The following is a 23,725-nucleotide window of genomic DNA, read 5'->3' as shown; positions in this document are numbered from 1 at the left end:
CAAGTCCCACATCAGGCTCCTGCATGGAGCCTGCTTCTCCTCTGCCTGTGTCTCTGCCTCTCTCTCTCTGTGTCTCTTATGAATACATAAATAAAATCTTAAAAAAAAAATGAATTAGAATCTAACATCCACAAAGGTGTGTTATTGAAACATAATTTTTCTCTCAAATCACCCTTATTTTCATCAAAGATAGCCAAATTGAGACTAATTCGTTTGTAAAATAAGTCCAATTTTAGCAAACTTGGCCTGATTATTTATGTAAGGGCAGAAAGAATAGTGATGGTCCATATAGGTTTCTTAAAAATGTGCTTTGCCGGGACTTCTCATAAAATTTCAGATTGAACTTCTAGCAGCCTCTGGAGGCTGAGAAGCCCAACCAAATAATTGCCATCAGCTTCACGCCAACACCTATAGATTTGGGTGAATTTCTCTCTTCTGGAGGTCCTCAAAAATACCCTCCAAAATCTGTATTCATTTCCAGGGGCTGCCATTACAAAGCCCCACAGACTGGGTGGCTTAAACATTCGTTGTCTTGCAGTTTGGAGCCAGAAACCAAATTGAAGCATTGGCAGCCTCTGCGTATGCCTCTCCCAGCTTCTGGTAGCCCTGGCTGCGTGTGGCATTCTCCTTGCCTTTCACAGAGTGTGCAAGGGGAGAGGGTGTGGAAAAGGCAGAGCAGTGTGAGATAAGGATGTAGGGCAGAGCTTGCAGTTCGGTCTTATAAATACAGTGGCCTGGGTTGGCCTCATGCAGAAGTGACTTTTGAGCAAAAATGATGCAGGTGAGGGAGATAGTCACACAAATAATCCAGGAAGAAGATGTTCCAGGGGATGGGGAGCTGCTAGGAAAGGCTTTGACGTGTTGGGGAGGAAAAACTCCCCCGCAATCCTCCAAGTTTCTTCCAGCTGGTCTAAGAATTTCTTTTTTAGTTTTATTTATTTATTAGAGAGGCAGAGACAGAGGGAGAAGCCTGATGCGGGACTCAGTCCCAGGACCCCGGGATCACAAAGGTAGTTGCTCAACCGCTGAGCCACCCAGGTGTCCCTGGTTTAAGAATTAAATGGATAGATTAACTGGAGAAAATAACATTTAATTACATACAAGCAGGGATACCACATAAACATGAGAGATTCCAAAGACAGGCAAAATGGGGTATATATGCCATTCTGGACCAAGGAGAAAGGGTAAGGGTGTTAGGCTTCCAAGGGAAGGAAGGCCATTCACAGAAAGAACAGAAAGAGAAAATATTCGGTAAGCAAGTGTTTGCCGGGCCATCTGAAACAGAGACTTCAAGAGGAATTTTAACAGACTTTGCAAAATTCCTCTCTGTCTACTATACCCAGTTCAGAGTATGATGTCATTATGGTGATCGCTCCTTCCTGGAACAGGTCCTCTCTGAATCCTTTGAGGCAGTTACAGGGAAAGTCAAGAAGAAAAACCTCTTGAGTCTTCTGTTTCTTAAAGATAATCAGCCTAAAATAATGCATATGCCAAAGAGATACATTTTGGGGTGACACATGTTGCTCCCCTGCTGAGGCACAAGCTCGATCTGGCTTGTGGGAGAAACCAGGAAGCAGTAAGCCGGGGCGGGGAGAGAGAAGCCAGGCTTAATTTTGTCCCCTTCATAATCCTGGCTTTACTCTTCTGGAAACAAGCTTGAGGTACTGGCCTGAGGGAAGGAGAGCCCAGCACTGGTTGGGGTTCCCTAATGACAAAGCACAGTCCCGTGTCAATCCCTGGTCCCCGTGTCCTGCCCACTGTGGGGGATGCTCAACCCCTCATCATAAGCTGGGCTGCCCTGGGGTTGCAGGCATGATTTGTTTTGACTTGTACAGTTCAAACAGATCTTTCACGTGGGATATTTTGATTAGGGTGCTCATATTTAAAATAGAAAGCTTTGGGCAGCCCCGGTGGCGCAGCGGTTTAGTGCCGCCTGCAGCCTGGGGTGTGATCCTGGAGACCCGGGATCGAGTCCCACATCAGGTTCCGTGCATGGAGCCTGCTTCTGCCTCCGCCTGTGTCTCTGCCTCTCTCTTTGCTCTCTCTGAATGAATGAATAAATAAATCTTTTAAAAAAATAAAAAATAAAAATAAAATAAAATAGAAAGCTTTTGTGTAAAAATGGAGATTCCCAGTTTCTTTTTTTTTTTAGTTTTTTTTTTTTTTTAAGATTTTATTTATTTACTCATGAGAGACAGAGAGAGAGAGGCAGAGACACAGGCAGAGAGAGAAGCAGGCTCCATGCAAGATTTCTAGTTTCTTTCGAAAAGTGAGGAGAGTGGCGCCTGGCTGGCTCAGTCGGTGAAGCATCCGACTCTTGGTTTCTGGCTCAGGTTGTGATCTTAGAGTCGTGGGATCAAGCACACAGGGCTGCGGGGCTCCATGCTCAGCTCAGAGTCTGCATGAGAATCTTTCTCTCCACCCCCACGCCCCTCCCCCTCCTCTCGAGCTTGCACACTCTTGCACTCCCTCTCAAATAAATTAAAAAAAAAAAAAATTGAGAAAAGTTGGCAGCATGTGGGCAGTAATAGGCGGCCCTGCACAGGGACTCTGCTGCCAGGGGACATACCCACTGCCTGGCCCCAGCAGAGGAAAGGGGAGGGAGTGGACTGAAAGGGTCTCTGAGTTTCCTCTCCTAACCTTTGAATATTGGGCAGTGGGCACTGGGCTTCCTCTGGGGGCCTCAGAAAGCCCCAGAGTTCGGGCCACCCGGCTGGATGTGTTGACACTCCCAGGCCCCTGGGTGGTAGCGGCCCTGACCCAGCTGCTCCGAGTCAACCACACTGTTTTGTTGTCCCAAGGGTTACTGTTAGGACTCTAATGGGGTTCAGGGCCCCTTTGCAGATGAGGAAACTAAGGCCATAGAGGGAGGGCCCAGAACATTCTGCCCCATTTCATATGTCCCTGCCACAGCTGCTGGCATCCCTCCATGCAGTACATTCAGCGCATTAACAAATCAGTCCTGTGCCTGGACTCCTGCCCCAGGCTAGCAGTATGCTCAGCTGGGGATACAAGCAGAAGCAGATCCAGCCATGCCCTGTGCTCCTAGGGAGCCTGGGCTCAGAGGACAGGTAACAAGGAAGCTTCCCCACCTGGAGGAGGGGCCCAGGTCAGAGAGGAGTGCTGCATCTGTAGGAGCCCTGCCCTGGAGACTCAAGGTCATGAAGACTGAGAAATAGTGCCCAGCAAGGTGAGAAGAATGAGGTAGCGAGAGTTCCAGACCCAGGAGATAGCATGTGCAGAGGCTCTGCCCACGCAGAGGGGCGCATGTCTAGTCCTGGAACCTGCCGGAAGGCCAGGAGCATTGAGAGAAGGGCAGAGTGGCTCTGCCAGAGGATAGGGGAGTCCGGGAGTGGACAGGGTAGGATCCATCCAGTATGCCAAGCAATGGTGGACGGCTGATCTTGGTGTTTATTCCAAGAGCAAAGTGTTAATAACAAAAATTCAGCTGAGTAAATGTGAAGATCTAATTGGCTGTGTTCAATGATTCATGAATTGGCTGCATCCCATCAAGCAAATAGAAAGGAACTCCATCGAGCTGTAGAAAAGGTTTTATTTTTAAAACATTTTTATTTATTTATTCGTGAGACACACAGAGAGAAAGAGAGGCAGAGACAGGCAGAGGGAGAAGCAGGCTTCCTGCTGGAGCCCGACGTGGAACTTGATCCCGGGACCCCAGGATCACACCCTGAGCCAAAGTCCAACATTCAACTACTGAGCCACCCAGGTGTCCCTGTAGAAAAGATTTTTAAAGTCAGGGAGAGAAAGTGGAGGAAGGAGATTATTTTCAAAGAATGCATTGTTTCAGACGAGGTCACCCCCTAAGGGGAACAGAAGGGGTCTGTCCGTAAAGTTGCTGTGGGTGACCATTAAGTACCTGGCCAGGCTGACACTGCAATTAGGTTTGCCTGACGGGGGCCCTTCACATGTGACTCCATTTTGAATGTGGTTGTCAACGCAAAATGAACAAACTTTTTAGAATTTCTTTTAAAAAGAAGAAGAGGGGTGTCTGGGTGGCTCAGCTGGTGAAGCGTCGGCCTTCAGCTCAGGTCACTCTCTCCCTCTCTCAAATAAATGATTAAAATCTTTTAAAAATTTTTTAAAAGAAGAGAACAAGGTTACAGGTTTCAGAAATATAGGAACAGAACTTAGATTTCAGCTTGAAATATTTTTTAGTTTATTTGCTAACGAAGCAGATGTACAAGGTGTGTATGGGGCAGGAATAGAACCCATGCCTTGAACGTTGGTGACGTCATTCTGACCTTGGTGAAAATTAAAGCCGTAGCTTCCCTAGGAGCCCAGGAGTGGACCCCATAAACATTAAAAAGTTGGAAAGTTCCTTTATCATATCTCATTTTTGCTCAATAATCTTTCCTCCAAAAGCCTTGATGATCAACCCTTACTTTATGTTCCCCAGTCCCGGGGTGACTGGCTTGTGAGCTCTGGGTCCATCATTGCTAGATGTGTGTGTGTGTGTGTGTGTGTGTGTATTTACCTAGAGTTCCTCATTGGGGGAACTTATTATAACGTAAGTGTGGGAAGCTTAACAGTGATATGTGTTCTCTATGAAGTCCAGTTGATGAGCAAACATACTACATGTGCTTGGCTTAGACTGTCTGGTTTTCCATTTGATATAAAATTTATAATAACGACACATGGACAGTGAAATAATTCCAGTAAGTACAATTTCAAGGAACCAGTGTGATGTTGGAATAGACTCAGACAAGAAAAAAATCCAAAGAATCCTTTACAAGTATCTTGATAAAAGGGTAGAGAAATTTGTGATTATTTACGAGGAGAGATGGAGCATGTGCATTGAGTGAACATATGTATAACATATGTCCCATGTGTCTTTGGGGTGGAGCCTTCAGCCCCTGGCATCAGGAGGTTATCTTGGGACAAGGGGACGGGGCTCTGGGCATGCTCCAAGATGGGGTCTTAGGCTGGTTGTCTCCAGACAGGAAGGCAGGGCCTTGCTTTGTTGCCAGGCCGGAACCCTATCAGTTGACCTGGAGTCCAGGCTTCTGCAGAGAGACCACCAGTGAGTTAGAGGGGTCGGGAAAGATGCAGTTACTGATTGCAGGGAGACAGCTGTCCCAAAAACACATTTTAAACTTTTTGCTAGTTTTCACCTCATTAACCCTCTGGGGCATGGTTTTAGCACACTCCCCCCGAGTTATGATCATTCCTCAATCTTGAAGAATTGAAATGATGACCACTTTGGCTACTTTATCTCTTTGGGTGAGGTCGGTTTTAGGTAAAGAACAGTCTTTGCAAATCTTAGCTGTGTCAGGCCTATGTGCAGGCTAAGCAGAAGTTTGTGGGGTTTTTTTGTTGTTTTTTTTAAGATTTTATCTATTTATTCATGCAAGACATGGAGAAAGAGGCAGACACATAGGCAGAGAGAGAAGCTGGCTCCCCACAGGGAGCCCGATTCGGGACTTGATCCCAGGACCCCGGGGTCACACCCTGAGCCAAAGGCAGACGCTTAACCACTGAGCCACCCAGGTGCCCCAATAAATGAAATCTTAGTATATGTGCTGCTGAAGCGAGCACAACAATAAATGAAATCTTAAGAAAAAAGGGGAGAGAGACATTTTTATGGAAACAAAAGAAGAACACAGGTTAATGGTCAGGGCAAATTGTATACCTGGTGTTGAGTCCCGAGTGCGCCCCATGAAATTTTTATTTTTTATTTATTTATTTATTTATTTTAAAAAGATTTTATTTATTTATTCATGAGAGACACAGATTGAGAGAGAGAGAGAGGCAGAGACACAGGTAGAGGAAGAAGCAGGCTCCATGCAGGGAGCCTGATGTGGGACTCGATCCCGGGTCTCCAGGATCATGCCCTGGGCCGAAGGCGGGCACTAAACTGCTAAGCCACCCAGGGATTCCCCCCAAGAAATTTTTAAATATCAGGCGTGAAGCATCCTTCTAGGGAGTGGGAGCGGGTAGTGGCAATCTGATGGATTTTTCTAGTCTCCGGTGATCCTTTGGAACGGCCCGCAGAGCAGCAGGCACGGAGATTGTCCATCCAGGAGCTGTTTCGGCAGAGCCTCTGAAGTTTAGCTTGGCTTGTCTGGCTTCAGCCTTCGGGGGGACCTTTAGCAGCCTATCAGGCTGCCGTTTCCCAGAGGCTCTCTCTGTTGGTTCCCTAAAGTCACTCTTAGTGCCTTCAAGCCGTCTGGTCCTGTGAGTCTGTGCATGTCTCTCTCATATACAACAGTCCTGGGAAAGCCTTGGTACTGGAGCCAGTGTCCGCAGGGGTGTCCTTTTACAAGGAGAATGGATTTTTTTTTTTTTTAAGATTTTATTTATTTATTCATGAGAGATAGAGAAAGAGAGAGGCAGGCCCCATGCAGGGAACCTGAGGTGGGACTCTATCCCGGGTCTTCAGGATCATGCCTTGGGCTGAAGGCAGCTAAACCACTGAGCCACCCCGGCTGCCCTATTCTTTTTTTTTTTTTTTTTTTTTTTAAAGATTTTATATAAGAAGAACGGATTTTTACTTAACGTAAATTACTATAATTGCCATGAAAGAAAGACTTAAATTGCCACAAGGTTTCTGAATTCTGGAAGGTCCAGATGAGGAGAAAAGATAAATGTTTCCATTTGTTTGCAAAGGAATATTTTATCTCATTTTGTCAGTTGTAGATCTTTTAAGACAAAAGCTTTCCTTAAATCTGGAAGAGCAAATATTGGAGAACAAGCAGTATTTTCAAATAGGGGTCATAAAAACCGTAATGCCCTTCCTTAATTCATCTAGTCCTTGTTACTCGCTTCTGTTGTTTGAACATAGTTATCCTGTTAGTTTTGGAAATCCTTACTCAATTTACTTTTCCGATCTTAAGGGGATTAGAGACCTATATTGGTCAAGAATCCTTTGCGTGAATCTCCTTAAAGCTGAAACATGTTTTTGGAAGGATATCAGAATTGTGACGTAGATGACAAATGACTCAAAGTGGGTCTGGTTTGGAGAGATTCCGATGAGAGTTCATTACACTGCAGGTAACAAGGAAATTTGGTGATTTCTGTGACACACAACATTTTAAAAATTAACATTTGAAGTGGGGGGCCGGGGTGGCTCAGTTGTTTAAGCGTCTGCCTTCAGTTTGGGTCATGGTCCTGGGGGCCTGAGATCCAGCCCCACATTGGGCTCCCTGCTCAACTGAGAGGCTGCTTCTCCCTCTGCCTCTGCCCCTCCCCACTGCTCGTGCGCTCCCTCTCTTTCTCTCTCTCATGAATAAATAAATAAAATCATTAAATAAATAAATCTTTGAAACCTTGGTCCCCAGTGAAAACTATGAGTAACAAATTGTGGATTATTGCAACAGAATTCTTCTTTTTTTTTTTAAGATTTTGTTTATTTATTCATGAGAGACACACAGAGAAAGAAAGAGGCAGAGGGAGAAGCAGGCTCCAGGCAGGGAGCCCGACGTGGGACTCGATCCCGGGTCTCTAGGATCACACCCTGGCTGAAGGCTGCACTAAACCGCTGAGCCACCCAGGCTGCCCACACCAGAATTCTTTAGATTGACAAATTGATGAATAGATTCCCTAATTTCTGGAAACATGTGTTTTTTTTTTTCTTTCTAATCATACAACTTTTTTTTTTTTTTAAAGATTTTATTTATTTCTTCATGAGAGAGACAGAGAGAGGCAGAGACAGAGAGGCAGAAGGAGAAGCAGGCTCCATGCAGGAAGTCCGATGTGGGACTCAGTCCTGGGACTCCGGGATCATGCCCTGAGCCAAAGAGACACTGAGCCACCCAGGTGTCCCTAATCATACAACTTTCAATGAAGCATAAACCAGTTCACTAACAGATCCAAGTAGCCTTAGTTTTTCTCTGTGATAAGTCAGAAGTAGGTAAACCTTATGTTTAGTAATTCATGTTTTAGTATTTTACTCAGAAAAGACAGATGTGCAATGAATTCAGACCAGTTTATCATTTAACTTTGCACAACTTCAAAGTTTCATGCTACCAAAAATTTTGGAAGCTATTTATTTTTTCTTTAAATATTTTTATTTATTTATTCATGAGAGACAGAGATAGAGAGGCAGAGACACAGGCAGAGGGAGAAACAGGCTCTCTGCAAGGAGCTGGATGCGGGACTCAATCTTGGAACCCCAGGATCATGACCTGAGCCGAAGGCAGAGGCTCAACCTTTGAGCCACCCAGGCGTCCCAAACTTGCTTGTTCTTAATAATTTCCCCTGAAGAGGAGCCCTGGGTGGCTCAGTCGGTTAAAGGTCAGACTTGATTTTGGCTCAGGTGATCATCTTAGGGTTGTGAGATGGAGCCAAGCCCTGGGTCATCTGGCTCCGAGCTTGGCGGGGAGTCTGCTTCTCTCTGGCTCCCTCTGCCCCTCCCCTTTTCTCTCTTCGGGACACTCAAGCTCTCTCTCTCTCAAATAAATAGGGGGCTGGGGTAACTGGGGGATGGACATTAAGGAGGACACATATATTGATCACTGGATATTATATAAGACTGATGAATCACTAAAAAAATACAAAAATACAAAAAAAAATCAATCAACTTTGGGAAGAGTGATTACCTGTGAATACTTGATGAGACAGACAAAATCAGCCATTAAGTCATCTTTGCTGAGAAATTGCAACAGATAACAGGAGCTTATTTGACCCCTGGTAAACGTTAGTAGAATAAAAAGTTGTATAGTTAGGGTCGATGTCTCTAAAGACGGGCTTACGTTAATTAAACCAACAACCTTGAATTCACTTTAGTATATGTTACACCCGAGTCCACTAAAAAGTTTGTCCCCCACTGTCAGCCTCCCCTGGGGCTCCTGTGGGGACATCTGAAGTGGGTGGTTTAAGTCCGGGGAGCCCTTGGATGTGGGAGGTGCCTCAGTTTGAACCTCATAAGGCGATTGCCCAACAGCTGGGGTGCTCTCTGCACCGTGATGGCGAGGGTGGGAGGAGCAGAAGCACTGGGGTGATGTAGGGGCTGTGCAGGCAGCCCGGGCAGTGCCGGGGGGCAGAGGCCGCAGAGGTGCCGCTGGCAAGGCCAAGGGCAGATTTAAAGTTTTGCACTGACTTTTTCTGTCTCCTGTCTTTTCATTTTGCAAAACAGGCATTTTCTCTGGGTGCTTTCCAGCCTTATGGAGGAAGGGGAGGAGCAGGTGGTGGGTTGGGCGCTGGTGCCGAGCTTGGAGACGAGGGCTGGATATAGGATTTCTAGTGTCTTTCCGTTTGCCTCCTCTTCTCATTATTCTGTTAGGAAAGGACCATCATCAGTTGGGTCCCTTCCTATGAGGCTTTTTTATTATGGATGGAGTAACATTAAAGTCTGGATGTAGGAAATGTGGTCTTCCATCCTGTGAACTTGAAAGACAGTTGAGTTCGTTTTTATCTTTTTGAGTCTTAGAATGCCCAGTTTGTTTGTTTTTTAAAGATTTCATGTATTTATTCATGAGAGACACAGAAAGGCAGAGGGAGAAGCATGTTCCCGAAGAAGATCCCAATGCAATACTCGATCCTGGGAACTCCAGGATCATGCCCTGAGCCAAAGGCAGATGCCAACCGCTGAGCCACCCAGGCACCCCAAGATTTGAGAGAGAGCAGAGCGAGGAGAGAACACATGTGGGGGAGGGGCAGAGGGAGAGGGAGAAGCAGGCTCCCTGCTGAGCAGAACCCTTTATGGGGCTCCATCCCAGGACCCGGGGATCATGACTCCACTGAGCCACCCAGGCCCCCCAAGTATTTGCCTTTAAACTGATTAAACAGAGCTCCTTTACAAATTCGTTTCAGCAGTACCATTCGGAGGTAGAGAAAATGTCTCACGTGTGTAACACACGTTGACCTATATACACGAACGAGGTGCCAATGGGATTTAGCCCTTGTTTCACTAATATTTGTACAGGGGACATTAAAGACCCAACTTCCAGGGCAGCCTGGGTGGCTCAGTGGTTTAGCGCCACCTTCGGCCCAGGGCATGACCCTGTAGACCCAGGATCGAGTCCCACGTCGGGCTCCCTACCTGGAGCCTGCCTCTCCCTCTGCCTGTGTCTCTGCCTCTCTCTCTGTGTCTCTCATGAATAAGTAAATAAAATCTTTAAAAAAAAAGAAAAAAAGACCCAACTTCCAGGTATCTCCCTTTTATTAAAACAAATCTAATTATAAGACAGCCTCGTGGGACACATGGGGGGGCTCAGCGGTTGAGTGTCTGCCTTCGGCCCAGGGCATGATCCTGGGGTCCTGGGATCGAGTCCTGCATGGGGTCCCCACAGGGAACCTGCTTCTCCCTCTGCCTGTGTCTCTACCTCTCTCTGTCTCTCGTGAATAAATAAGTAAAATCCTAAAAAAAAAAAAAGGGCCAGTTTTGTGCCAAGAACCAAAAGCTGCAACAACAAGCAAACCTGTGAAGCCCAGAGCACCCCAGAAGCCGGGGCCCCCCCGACAACCACACCGAGTGGCCTCCTGCTTTCCGCTGCTTAGTGCCCTAACCGGCTTCCTCCTGTGCACACGGCCCCCATCCGAGCCCCGGGTTATCTTCAGTCCCCCGTTGAGGAAGCACCTGCAGGTGCCTTGGGCCCCCCATCGCCTTGGGCTGCGGGCTAAGGCGTGAGGTCTGAGGTGGTGCAGGTGCTGGGCGAGCAAGGTCGGAGGCCGCCGCGCACGCTCCCAGCACCAGCCCATGGGGCCCCCCCGAGCGCATCCCCGCCTGGCCGACCAGGGTCCCCGAGGAGATGCCGGTCCCCACGGGGCCACCACGGGTCCTCGCTCACCCTAAAGGGCTGTCTGGCCAGAAAGGGGCGAGTGTCCCTTCTCTGTGGAGCTGAGCCATTCCGGCTCTCGGATTTCCAGCCAGAAAACGGACTCGAGCCTTGTCTGAATAACCTCAGTTAGCACAGTACCACGTCCAGGCCACCAGCCCAGCCGAGGTGGCTGCGTCCTAGGCAGCATGACTCGCCACCTTTAGCAGCTCAACCAGTCAGGGCCACCAAGCCGAATTGAGGAGGCCCAGGGACCAGGGCAGCTCACCAGGTACCTGGGAGCTGCGGGAAGCCGGGGGCCGTGCTGGTGCCCAGATGACCCCGGGTGTTCTCAGGCAGGTGGCTCCCGTACCCCGCGTGCGACGCCAAGAACAGCTGTGGCAAAATAAACAGACTTTTCCCTTTAGGTCACTCGCTAACGAAGTACATCAGAAATGAGAGCCCGTGCTTTGAAGTTTGGGGAAGCCATCCCACCTGGTAAAAGTTAAAGTCGGAGCTTCCCTGAGAGCCCAGGAGCGGGAGCCACGGACATTCCAAGCTGAAAATTCTCTTTATAGATGTTATCTTTTTTAACAAAAGGGAAGCTTTTGCAGGGGGTTTAACTGGAGGGTGGGGGGGGCGGGTTACCAACTGATTGGATTTGTATCCCGAGTGGGCCCCCGTACTCGCTAGGGTAGGGGTGTCAGGGCGGGTGCTGTTTGGCTGGCTCTTGGCTTTCTGACTGCTATTGGTTGAAGGTTTTTAAGGGCCCACCAGGACTTGGTAGGACGGGAGTGCTGCTGGGGACGCCTGAAAACTCTACATTCCTTTGGGAAGATGCCAATAGAGTTTGGCGTTTGGCTTTCCCCCCACTGGGTGCAGGGAGGGGACTGGCTGGTGGCTGGGCAGCTGTATCCTTATGTCCGAGGGGCATCTTCATCTTATTCCTGGGAGCTCTTAGTCTGGGGGGTAAATACCCTCATTTGGTATAAAGAGGGAGGGCTAGTTTCTAGAAAACAGATGTTAGAAGGTAACTATCTACTTTGTCCCGATTTTCCCTCCGTGGCAAGCGCACCGTCAAAGGCGGAGTGCAGGGAGGGGAAGGTCATTCTGGCCACCCTGGGGGCTCAGAGGCAGGAAGGAAAGTGACAGGAAGGTGGCCTCCCGAGTGGGAGCCTGAGAGGCACAGGGGAGAGACCTCGCGGGCGCGCAGAGCAGCACGTGGTGAAGGCGAAGGTCACGATGGTGGTGGGGAGCCCCTGAAGGGTGGCAGGCCCCCAAGGGAGACCCAGCAGAGTCCAGTTCTGGAACCATCTGGAAGGGGGTCTGCAGTTGAGAAGGGAATGAAAGCAGGGGCCCTTGGCGTAAGGGGGGAGAGTGTTTCCCTGCCCTCCTGCAGAGCAGACCCTGGATGTGTGGGTGTTCCTTTCCCAGAGGATGGGGATTCGAAGCTGAAAGTTCCAGGCTTCCAACTACAGTTTGGTCTTCCTGGGTACCAGCCCCATCCTGAAGCTGCCCGGTAGCCTGCTGAGAGCCCCCTCATTAGGACAAGGGATACTCCTGTCACCTAGGAGACTCCAGGGGATTTAGGAGCTCTGTGTCAGGACCTGGGCTCAGGGACCAACTATTAGAACAAAAGTTGCTGCTCCTAGCACCTCCTTCCTTAGGATATCCCACAGGCTTTAGGAGCTCTGGCCAGACTAAAATACATATTTACTATATCACAACAGTCACTGATTGTTGGCTGTGGCAGGAGATTGGGGGGTGGTATCTGGGACTCTGATAGTATTTCCTACATTCAAAAGCATTTTCTTAGGAATTTTAATTTTCACACAACACTTCAGGGTTTCAGAAAATCCCGGTGTCGCTCACAAGTCGCTGGCGGGGCCAGCCTGAGGGGTCCCAGCTGCAGACCCTGCTCCCGGCAAGCCAGGGCCGGTCTCTCCTCCTGCGGGGGCTGAGCGTGGCCTCATCCCTCTGAGCTCCTTTCAGGTGGAGCAGGTTGTTGACAGGATGAAGACACGTCAGTGCAGATCCCCTCCGAGCAGCTGCAGGCACTTGGTGTGGGATCTGCGTCTAATTGAGAAAAGCACCGAGCGCCTCTCTCCTGAGAAACACACTTTCGACCCCCGCAAAGCTCGTTGAACGGAACAGCTTGATAGGGACCCGGAGAAAACAGAACAGCTCGATAGGGACCCGCAGGTACCTTGGGGGTCACCGTATCCCTAAGATGACCCTCTTTTAAGGTTTTTATCACATCCCCCGAGTAGCTGGAGCCCGGTCTGGAGGATGGAGGAGGGCAGTGAGTCCGGGGGCCTGGGGTCATCTGTGCCCAGTGAGGTCAGGGTAGGAGCTGGAGGAGGCCCAGCGGCCTTGGCCTTGGCTTCATTGGGCTGAGATGATCTACTGGTGTGGCGACCAGAAAACCTTCCAATTACATGGTCCTGCTAAGTATTTAGAATCACAAATGCCGGACAGCCCCGGTGGCGCAGCAGTTTAGCCCTGCCTGCAGCCCGGGGACTGATCCTGGAGGTCAGGTCTATAACTGACCCTCTCAGTGACTGTCATCTCAAAGGACCTGGGATTCCCCATAGGTATCCTAACTACAGAGTGGAAGGAAGGGAGGAAGGCAGGACCCCTGGGTTGTTACTACCTCTATTCCCCAGCTGCCTCCACCCTGCATGGAGCCTGCTTCTCCCTCTGCCTGTGTCCCAGCCTCTCAGTCTCTCTCTCTCTCTCTCTCTCAATAAATAAATTAAAAATCTTTTAAAGAAATAGAATCACAAATGCCTGATTAAGAACCTCCATCAACAGGAATTTGAGGGTATTATGCTGAGTGAAGTAAGTCAATCGGAGAAGGACAAACATTATATGTTCTCATTTATTTGGGGAATACAAATAATAGTGAAAGGGAATATAAGGGAAGGGAGAAGAAATGTTTGGGAAATATCAGAAAGGGGGACAGAACATAAAGACTCCTAACTCTGGGAAACGAACTAGGGGTGGTGGAAGGGGAGGAGGGCGGGGGATGGGGGTGAATGGGTGACGGGCACTGAGGGGGGGCACTTGATGAGATGAGCACTGGGTGTTATTCTGTATGTTGGCAAATTGAACACCAATAAAAAATAAATTTATTTTAAAAAAACCTCCATCAACAATTAATTATCTGTATTTGTCATTGAAAAGTTCCGTTATCTCTAATTAGAGGAAGAAACCTCATAATTGTAGAAAATAGCTCTCCTTAATGTGCCCGTGACTGTTTCTCTGAAATCCATTTCGTAGTCCAACATGACTTTTCCAGCAGGGAGCCCTAACGCCCCTCCCCAGGGGACACCCCCCAGACCCCCCAAAAATACCTGGTTCCCCCGGAGCCGACCGTGTTTACAGGGGGCTGGCAGAGGCGCCGACCTTGCTGCCGTTTGGGTTTTGTGTTTTAATACCACTTCTTTCCAACAGGTGCCACCTGATCTAGTTGAAAACTCATGGTCCTATAAAAAGCTGTGCGTGTCTCCCTGGGTCTGTACCCCTTTGTTGCTCAGCTCACCCCCAGGGTCACCCCCTTTTTAAGTGTGTCCACACCCTCCCCGTGTTTTCTGCAGTGAATATGAACGCGTGGACTGTATGCTTGTATTTCTCTCTTACACTGTGGAGGTCCACAGCCTCCTCGCTCCTGGCACTTAGCACCGATCCTGGAGCTTGGGTCGCATCTTCGTTACAGACGCAGAATGTCCCCGGGGAGGCTGGGGAAGCTGACCTCAGCTGTTCCCTGCAGAGAGACACTCGGCCTTTCCCGTCTCTGCTGTTAGGAGCGAGGCTGGTTTGCAGGAGCATTAATGACCTTCGGTCGTGGGCACACGCACACATCGAAACCACGCTGAGCTGCGATTTCTCCCCTGCCGAGGGCAGAGGCGCTGGGTGTCCAAGGCACTGCCAGGTGCCCTCCGGGGCAGTCCCTTCGCAGCCCGGCCTGTGATGGATGAGAGGCCTGTGCTTCCAGCTGGCACACGTGCTAGGTGAGAAGTTACAGCCCAGTGTGGTTTTCATTTGAGTTTTCTTTTTACGGTAAAGGTGAATATCTCTTATATGTATTTTTCTGGAAACTGCACATGGCTACCCTCTTATGCATCGTTCTGGTGGTCTTTTCTCAATTTCTGGGAACTTCATATGTTGGGGAGATTGAGTTGCAAATACATCTCCCCAGAGTGTCATTTGTCTTTTGACTTTGCTTAGAGGTTTTGTTTTTGTTTTTCCTTGCAATGCAGAATTTTCTCCATGTGATTCATATATATGTCTGCCTTCTGGCCTCTGCATTTTGAGTCATAGCTGAGGGCTCATGTTTGATTCTGATACTGTTTGGGGTTGAGAATTGCCACTTTGGTTATTTATCTTGTGTACCGGTTGAGGTTTGGATCTAATTTTATCTTTTTCCAGATGGCTCCTCAGTTGCCTGACACTATTTTGTCACAAAAGTGTCTTTGCCCTTGGTGACATGGGGGCCTGGCATATCCTGACTGCCAGTCAGTATCTCAGTCTGTCTTTGGACCTTCTGTCTCTCCATGGGTCTGGCCGTCTGTTGCTGACCAGCACTACCTGGCTTAGATTATTGAGGCCCCACAGTGTGTTTTATTTGTTTTTAATTAATTAATTTTTTTAAAGATTTTATTTATTCATGAGAGACACAGAGTGATAGAGAGAGGGGGCCAGAGACACAAGCAGAGGGCGAAGCAGGCTCCACGCAGGGAGCCCTATGTGGGACTGGATCTCGGGTCTCCAGGATCATGCCCTGGGCTGAAGGCAGGTGCTCAGGGGCTGAGCCACCCAGGCTGCCCCCACAGTGTGTTTTAATTCCTTTTATGGCTCTTTTTCAGAGGTTTCCCACTAGCCTTGCTAAAAATTCTGTTGGCCCATCATATGTACATTTAGCTAATGTTATAACACTGGTGATAACAGAAGTACTCCTGTCCCCCAGGCCCCCCCGGCGTAAACAATAGAACAGCACCCATTCCTTTGAACCCCGTGTATCCCCCTCTCTACCACCCAGGGGTAGACATCTACTTACCCACCCACGAGCAATATTTCGAGCACCTACCTCATGGCAGCCTCTGTTCTCGGTCCTGGGGAACCCAGCCGTGACTGCGACACCGAGCCCCGTGTCCCCTGGGAAGCTGCTTTCTAGCGGAGGAGACAAGTGTGGGTGGAGGGCTTTAGAAAGTGCTAGTGATCAGGAGGGAAGCCCACCAGATGGGGCGGGAGAGGTCCCAGTGAGATGGCTGTGACTTACGCATGTATTTGATTGGGGCTATAACTGGGAGGCCCGGGAGCCTGCTGCGATGGCGACATGGAGCCAAGGCTCATGGGAAGGTGGCGGCAGCTCTGCTTGTCTTTGGTGTCACATTCTTGGGATTTACCCAGTTGACACCTGGGGCTCCAACCCGCAGTTCCCCAAGTGGAGAGGGTCTCCTAACGACCCCCCTGCACCTCACTTCTGAAGGGGCCCCCCAGATCTGCAATGCTATTTCAGGAATTGCTGGGAATGTGTCCTCTCCGGGTGTGGCCGGGCTGAGCCCCATCAGGACCGTGGCCCCGAACCAAGGCTCGGCCCGCAGGTGGACCGCGGCCCTCCCGACCTGCCAACCTTCTTTTTTCTTCTACACATGATAGCACTGATTCTTAGCTCTTGGGCACTTCCTGGATTTTTTTTTTTTTAAGATTTTATTTATTTATTCATGAGAGACACAGAAAGAGGCAGACACAGGCAGAGGGAGAAGCAGGCTCCACGCAGGGAGCTCAATGCCGGATGTAGGACTGGATCCCAGGACTCCAGGATCATGCCCTGACCCGAAGGCAGATGTTAAACTGCTAAGCCACTGGGGGATCCCCACTTCCTGGGGTTTAAAGATTATGCACCCATTTTAAGGTTCTCGGGGATGACAGCCACTGTGCCAGATAGGGAAAGCATCTGGCACCGTCCTCCTGTGCTGTTCTCTGGGGCTGCCGGGGAGGTGGCCAGGGAGGTGGCCGGAGAGGAGGCCGGGGGCGGGGGAGGGTGTGTGGGCTGCACCACTCCAGTGGCCAGGTGGCCGTGACCAAGCTGTGCTGCTCTGGCTCAGCCCCAGGAGGACACCAGTCCAGGCTAAAGAAGGGCCCCAGGTCCCCAGGGAAGCCGTGTGGAGTCCCTCACCCTGGCGGGCAGCACTGAGTCCCTGTCTTTTTGCTTCCGTTCCAGGTCTAATGATGAACAGAGACCGGAGGGTTGGTTTGGTGAGTGCTGGCTTTTTTTCTTTGTTACTGCAGTATGGTGGACATAGCATCACGGTTATTTTAAAATCCTCCACAAGTGTCGGGTTCAGTGGCACTAAATACATTTGCAGTGTTGTACAACCAGCGTAGCCTCCAGATTTTTCGTCGCCCCATGACGTCTCTGTACCCACTGATCACCAGCCCCCCAGCCCCTGCAGCCACCGTTCTGTTTCTCTCTGTGAACTTGGCTGCTCTAGGGAGCTCGTGTAGGTGGACCCACGCGGTACGGGGCTCATGTGTCTGCCTTATTTCACTTCACTACCGTCTCCAAGGCTCATCCATGTCATAGCAGGTGCCCAGGCTGCCCTGCTCTTATGACTGAATAATACTCCTTTAGTGTGGATCTATCCAGCCATCCACTGAGAGACACTCGGGTTGTTTGTACTTTTGGGTTATTATGAAGCCTGCTGTGAACATGGGTGATGAGTATCAGCCCGAGTCCTTGCTTTCAGTTTTTTTGGTGATCCACCGAGGAGTGGAATCACTGGATCATGCAACAATCCTATGTTGAACCTTTTGAGAAACTGCCCAACTGTTTTTGCATCGGTGTCACACCCCCAGCAACGCACGGGGGTTCCAGTTTCCGTGCCTCTGACCAACGCTTGTACTTTTTCTTTTTTTCTTTTTTTTTTGGGGGGGGGGGCGGATGAGGTGGTGTACAGCCTCTTTCCAATCATTGGTCCCTTATGGCAAGGGCTGAGGCCAAGGGAGAGGATCCACTGCCCTGCAGATCCCCGAGGTGAAGATGTCTCCCCAGCAGGGCTGGCAGGGGTCGGGGCTGCACCAGGATGTGCCCTGCACGTTGTGGGGGACAGAGGAACGCCAGCTGGGGGTGCTCCCAGCTCAGCAGCCAACCCCCGTCCTTCCACATGCCTCACGTGTGTGCTCAGGCCATCCTTGCTGCAGCCCCAAAGGAGGGAACTGTTGTCACCCACATTTCATAGGCCAGAAAACAGCCCAATGCCTTGTCCACGGTCAAGCAGCACCATGGGTGGGGGCTTGACACAAAAAACTGAAAAAACAAACCATTACTGACACACAGGTGCCCACAGAGCAAAATATGAATGCAGGGCCCACTGTTGCCACATCGAGGGCTGACTTGCAGCCCCATCTGTGTGTTTTCATGACTGTGTACATAGACACTGACACATTTTAGGGCTCTTGGGATTTGTTGTTTAGGTTTTTACGGAAATGGTTGCAAATGCTTACTTACATGGATTAATGAAAGGCTGTGGGAGTGCAGGGAAGGCACCCGGGCAGCTGGGGGCGGGTGTGGACAGAGGAATTTCCTGGAGGATGTGGGACGCTTGCTGGGATCGACATGGGTAGAAAAGGGACAGACTCTCCAGGTGCCTGCCATCGCCCAGAGGCTGGGAATGCTTAGTGCCCGTGGTGAGATGTTCTTGATGGAGGATATGAAGACCCCAAGGGGAGAGAGAGGCAGCATAAGAGGCCTGAAAGCCAGCAGGCATCCTGGAGCTGTGAGACAGGAGCACTTGCACAAACCCAGCCACAGAGGCTGTGTGACCTTGGACAAGCCACTTGCCCCCTTGTCTTGTGCAGAAATAAAGTGCATTCATTCATTTATTCATCACTCCAGTTGGTTTAATGAACAGCTAGGAGGTGCCAGCCCCTAGGCCCATCTTTGTGGGGTTGCTGTGAAGACTAGCTAAAGTCCATGTGTCAAGTGCCCTAGCACAGACAGGGCTATCGCTTTAGGTGCTCCCAGATGGAGCTCTTTTTTTTTTTTTTTTTTTTTTAAAGATTTTATTTATTTGACAGAGACAGAGAATGCACAAGCAGGGGGAGGGGCAGAGGGAGAGGGAAAAGCAGGCTCCCCGCTGAGCAGGGAGCCCGAGGTGGGCTCAATCCCAGGACCCTGAGATCATGACCTGAGCCAAAGGCAGATGCTTCACTGGCTGAGCCATCCAGGTGCCCTTAGATGGTGCTCTTAATGAGATTGCTCAAGAGGGTAAAATGCTTTTGCACATGTGAGATGCTGTCATTAGAGGTGGGAAGCTCTGGCCTCAACCACTGAGAGCTGTTTCCCAGGCCCAGGTGTGGACATGAGCCCTGGAGCAGGGCATCAGCCAAGGGGATGGGAATGTTTGAGTTTTGATTTTGATCTAACTGGGATCTGTTCTCAAGTGAGGTGTGAGGTAGGGATCCATTTTGATTTTCTTTCCAGATCAGTAGCCAGTTGGTCCACTGCCAGTTACTGGGGGGTCCTCCTAACCACCAAGGCTCACTCCTCTGTGGTTTGTCCTCTGTGTGCTGGTCCTCAGGCTGGGAGCTTATTGCCAGATCCTAACCAGTGGGGTCCTTGGCGGCCCCCGTTGGAAAGCTTCCCTCCAGAGAGTGATTCCAGCTGGACTCCTGGCCTGAGCCAGCACCCTCCAGGCAACAGTGCAGGGCCCCGACTTTCACTGTCCCAGAGTGTAGGTTGTGTTGGATACTATTGGGGTCATTTGGAAACACCCCTTCCCTTTCTTAGGACCATGCCTTGTGCAGCGCATTGCTGTTGTGCAGCAGGCTGCCCACTGATTGGAAATTCATGTTCGGGATGTAAACTGAATCACAAAAGATAAAAGTTCTAACATGGGTCTGTCTCTGCACTCTCTTTGTTCCATTGATCTTGTTGTCACCATTCAAGCCATATCACTTGTTTTAATTCCTATCTCTCATTAGTTTTGGTAGCTAGAACCAGTGCTCTCTCCTTGTTCTTCTACACATTTTCCTCAGCTTTTCTTGCATATCTTGACTTCCAAATGAAGTTTGGAATGATCAACTTATGTTAAAAACTAAATTGGGATGGGATGCCTGGCTGGCTTAGTTGGTAGAGCATGTGATTCTGGATGTTAGGGTCGTGAGTTCAAACCCCACGTTGGGCATAGCGCTTATTTAAAAATTTATATTGGGATGACTCTGAATTTGTAGCATGCTTTGGGAATTTAATTACTGTAAAATTATGAGTGGGTACCACCTAATTTACAGTAAAGGCATCACCTCAATATAGTGGGTGCCAGGCAATGGGTTATCCATATGGAAAAGTCTGATCCTAGACCCTTGCCTCACACTATACACAAAAATTAATTCAAGATGGATTGTAGGGACGCCTGGGTGGCTCAGCGGTTGGGCGTCTGCCTTCAGCTTCGGTTGTGATCCCAGGTCCTGGGATTATTGAATCCCACATTGGGCTCTCTACAGGGAGCCTGTGTCTCTGCCTCTCTCTGTCTCTCATGAATAATAAATAATAAAATCTAAAAAAAAAAAAAAAAAAAAAGATGGATTGTAAGTCAAAATACCAAAACAGTAAAGGTTCTAATGAACCCTGGGAACAGCTTTATGACCTTAAAGTAGATGATATAGTAGGACCCAGGACGCCAAGATCATGACCTGAGCTGAAGGCAGATGCTTAACTGAGCCACCCAGGCATCCCATAATAGACAATATAGTTTAAATAGAACACACACATGTGAACCAATGAAAATACTGATCAGTAGAGCTTTACTAAAATTTAGAATTTCTGTTCCTCAAAAGACATTGAGAATGAAAAGTCAAGCCACAGACTAAAAGAAGATAGTTAAATGTATAAGCCTGCTAAAGGACTCCTATCCAGAATATATAAAGAGCTCCTAGAAATCAGTAAGAGAACCACCTCATTTTTAAAAACAGGCAAAAGATTTTAATAGGCACTTCACAAAAAAGGCTATCCAAGTGGCCAAGCAGCACATGAAAGGTGCTCCTCATCATTAGTAATTAGGGCAATGCAAATCAAAATCCCAGTGAGATATTGCTACACCTCCACCAGAGGGGTGTAGAAACTGGTGTCAAAAGTGAAAGGCCTGACAACACCAGTCTTAATGGGGATGTGGTGCCACCAGAATTCTCCACTGCAGGAGGAAGTATAAATTGATGCAACCCTTTTGGAAAATTGTTTGGCAGGAACTGCTAGGCCAAAACATAGGCAAATCATGTGAACGAGCCAGTAATTCCACTCCTAGGTATATACCTGGCAGTAATGAGGGCTGTGTGCACAAAAGACATGTGTGAGGATGATCATAGAGGCTTCATAATAGTCCCAAACTGGAATTTACCCATAATGTCTTTCAACAGTAGAATGCATAAATTGTTATATATTCACACACACTGGAGCAGGAATGAAAAACCAAACACACAGCAAAAGAGCACTCTGTGATTGCATTTACCTGAAGTGCAAAGAGAGGCAGATGGATGTGTGGGTTGGCGGTCTGAAGAGTGGTGTCCCTGGAGAAAACCCCAGGAGGGAGCCTTCGAGCTGGGTCCCACGGAGCATCACTAAATGAAAGGCCATCCTGAGCTGACACGTAATCTGGGGACTTTGCCATAAGTTACACTTGAATTAGGAAAGATACAGATCAGGGAATGAAAGTGGACTAGAGATAGGTTAGAGGAGAGGAGGGTAAAAGCACAGAAAAAAGAGAAGAAAGGGCACAGCTAGCAGCCCTTGCTTTTAAAGGCTCTCTTGGAGAAATATCCTCATACTGTGGCTTTGAGGGAACCGCTGAAAAACCCCAGACTTGGTCACATCTGGAGACATGAGCGGAGGTGACATCCCTGTCCCTTCCTTGAGGACCAACGTATAATTGAGTTGAGGGCCCGACTGAGTCCCCAGGCAGAGGACCCGGGTCCTGGGTCCTGGCTGGAGAAGCACATCCGGGGGGAGGCTGCCTGAGCCTAGCACTGGCACCATCTCCTGTTTGCCGCTGTGCACCTTTAGCCTCTCTGGTCCCCTGGAAAGCCCTAATTCAATCTGCCTATTAGCCCTAGTCCAGGGAGCTCCTCTGGGGGCGGGAGCCACCTCCGTGCTTTTTCCTTAGGCCACGCTCCGCCAGGAGAGGACGTGCAGCATGTCCAGGTCCCCGGTAGATCCTCATTCATTGGGCCTGTGGATGATCTGGAAATGTCTGTTTCTGGAAGAGCACCCAGGGCCATTTTTGCCAAAGGAGCAGGAGAAGGCTGGGAGGACGTCAGGGAAGGTCAAGGGCAATGTGCTCTCTTGGCTTCCCCCTGTAATGGGGGGTGTGTTTCCATAAGAATTTTAATTTATCACCAATGGTGGAGGAGTATTGGGCATGACCTAACAGTCGGTCCTCATGCGAGGGTTGCTGAATTAATCCACTTAGTGCACATTTATCGAGTTCCTCCTCTGTCAGGCCTTGAGTTCTGGGACTCCCCAGAAGAAGTGTAATATGAGCCTCATGTAATTCCACTTCTTGCAGTTAGCAATATTAGACTAAAAAGAAATGGAATCAAATTTAGTATTTTTAATTCAGTATACACAAGGTGTAATCAGTATAAAACGTGAGGCATTTGCCATTTTTTTAATACTGTCTTCAAAATCCACTGTGTAGTTTACAGCGCATCTCGATTTGAACTAGCCCCGTTTCAGGCACTCCTAGCCACATGTGGCTGATGGCTACCATGTGGGACAGCGTGGCCCTAGACCCCTGTAGGGTCATCATACAGGGTGGCCTGGGCTCCAACAGAGGCCAGCGGGGGCTGGGAGGACATCAGGGCATACTCACTCCGTACCCCACTTTCTCTTGGAAATGGTCTGTGTGCATAGTGGACTCTTCTTGGCAGAGTCTGGAGCCTGGCCTGGCTGGGCGACCTGGGGATGGTGGGAGGGAGGAGGGGCCACAGCGAATCCTAAAATCTAGGCCCCGAAGCTGCCCAGGTCACATTTCTGCATCTTAGCCTCACAACTACACAGGGATGTAAACCACCCATATCTGGGAATTGCTGTCTGGCTGGGCAGCCATGAGCCCAGAAAGAGGGAGAAGAGATTTGAGGGGGAAAGGCAGGGTCTCTGGCTCATGGGGGTTAGAGAGGCCTCTGGAGGTGACGTGGTTGGGTAATGGACTTGGTCCTGGGGTAGAGGGCCACGGTGGTGCCACATGACCCCTGCTGTCCTGAGGCAGCCCTAGCGCCTTGTGGAGAGAATTCACTCTGGTTTTGTCTCTGCAGGTGGAGTACAGCGTCCCCTTCCTGACCAGGGAGCTGCTGGTGCACTCCATCAAGCAGCTGCAGGCCCAGGTCCTGCTTATCAAGTAAGTGAGCCACGTGCCCAAGAAGAGGCTCAGGCCTCCCCCATGAGGTTTCAGTTCTGGTGGGAGGCCAGGCTGTTCGCCCTACCAAATCCTATAGCTACTCCAGACCCCTGCAGCCCCCACCGTCCAGCACCCAGCCAGAAGCAATCCTACGGCCTCACCGACCTCCTTTAGTGAGGCTGATCCCTCTCCACTCTGCCGCAGGATGCCCCAGGCAGGAAATGTGACCTCTGGGGACATGGGTCTCTGGTGCTGAGCACAGGGCTTTCAGAAGCACAGACCCATTACAAATCCAGACCACAATGAGGTACACTGCACACCCGCTAGGATGGCTAGACAAAGTCTGAGAACAAGTGTTGGCGAGGATGCAGAGGCCCCAGAACCCTCGCCGTGGGACTGCAAAATGGCACAGCCACTTGGAAAACAGCCTGGCAGCTTCTCCAGCCGTTACCATCAGATCCAGCAGTTGTGCCCAGCACAAGTCCACACCACGTGAACGTGACCGCGCAGAGTGGCACTGCTCACAGCAGCTCAAAGGTGGAGACCCTCCAAACACCTGTCAGCAGGCAAGCAGAATGTGGTGCATCCACACAGTGGGCTACGTTTTAGCCAGAAGAG

The 23,725-nt window shown here is 49.5% G+C and overlaps 1 protein-coding gene and 1 non-coding gene across 3 annotated transcripts in view; both read left to right on the top strand.

Moving 5' to 3' along the window:
• Nucleotides 1–23,725, top strand: part of SERHL2 (serine hydrolase like 2) — a 37,410-nt gene that overhangs the window by 11,951 nt on the left and 1,734 nt on the right. For both annotated transcript variants that reach the window (XM_026017295.2, XM_072742399.1), the window contains exons 9-10: nt 16,942–16,976; nt 23,025–23,107. In XM_026017295.2, coding sequence (XP_025873080.1) covers nt 16,942–16,976; nt 23,025–23,107 — 118 coding nt within the window. The remainder of the gene's footprint in view (nt 1–16,941; nt 16,977–23,024; nt 23,108–23,725) is intronic.
• On the top strand, nt 19,834–19,906 carry TRNAQ-CUG (transfer RNA glutamine (anticodon CUG)). The gene has a single exon. It is a non-coding gene; the product is annotated as a tRNA-Gln (tRNA).

Source organism: Vulpes vulpes, chromosome 16 (assembly GCF_048418805.1).
Source record: "Vulpes vulpes isolate BD-2025 chromosome 16, VulVul3, whole genome shotgun sequence".
In the NCBI taxonomy this organism is placed as follows: domain Eukaryota; kingdom Metazoa; phylum Chordata; class Mammalia; order Carnivora; family Canidae; genus Vulpes; species Vulpes vulpes.
This window is presented reverse-complemented; position numbering and strand designations above follow the sequence as displayed.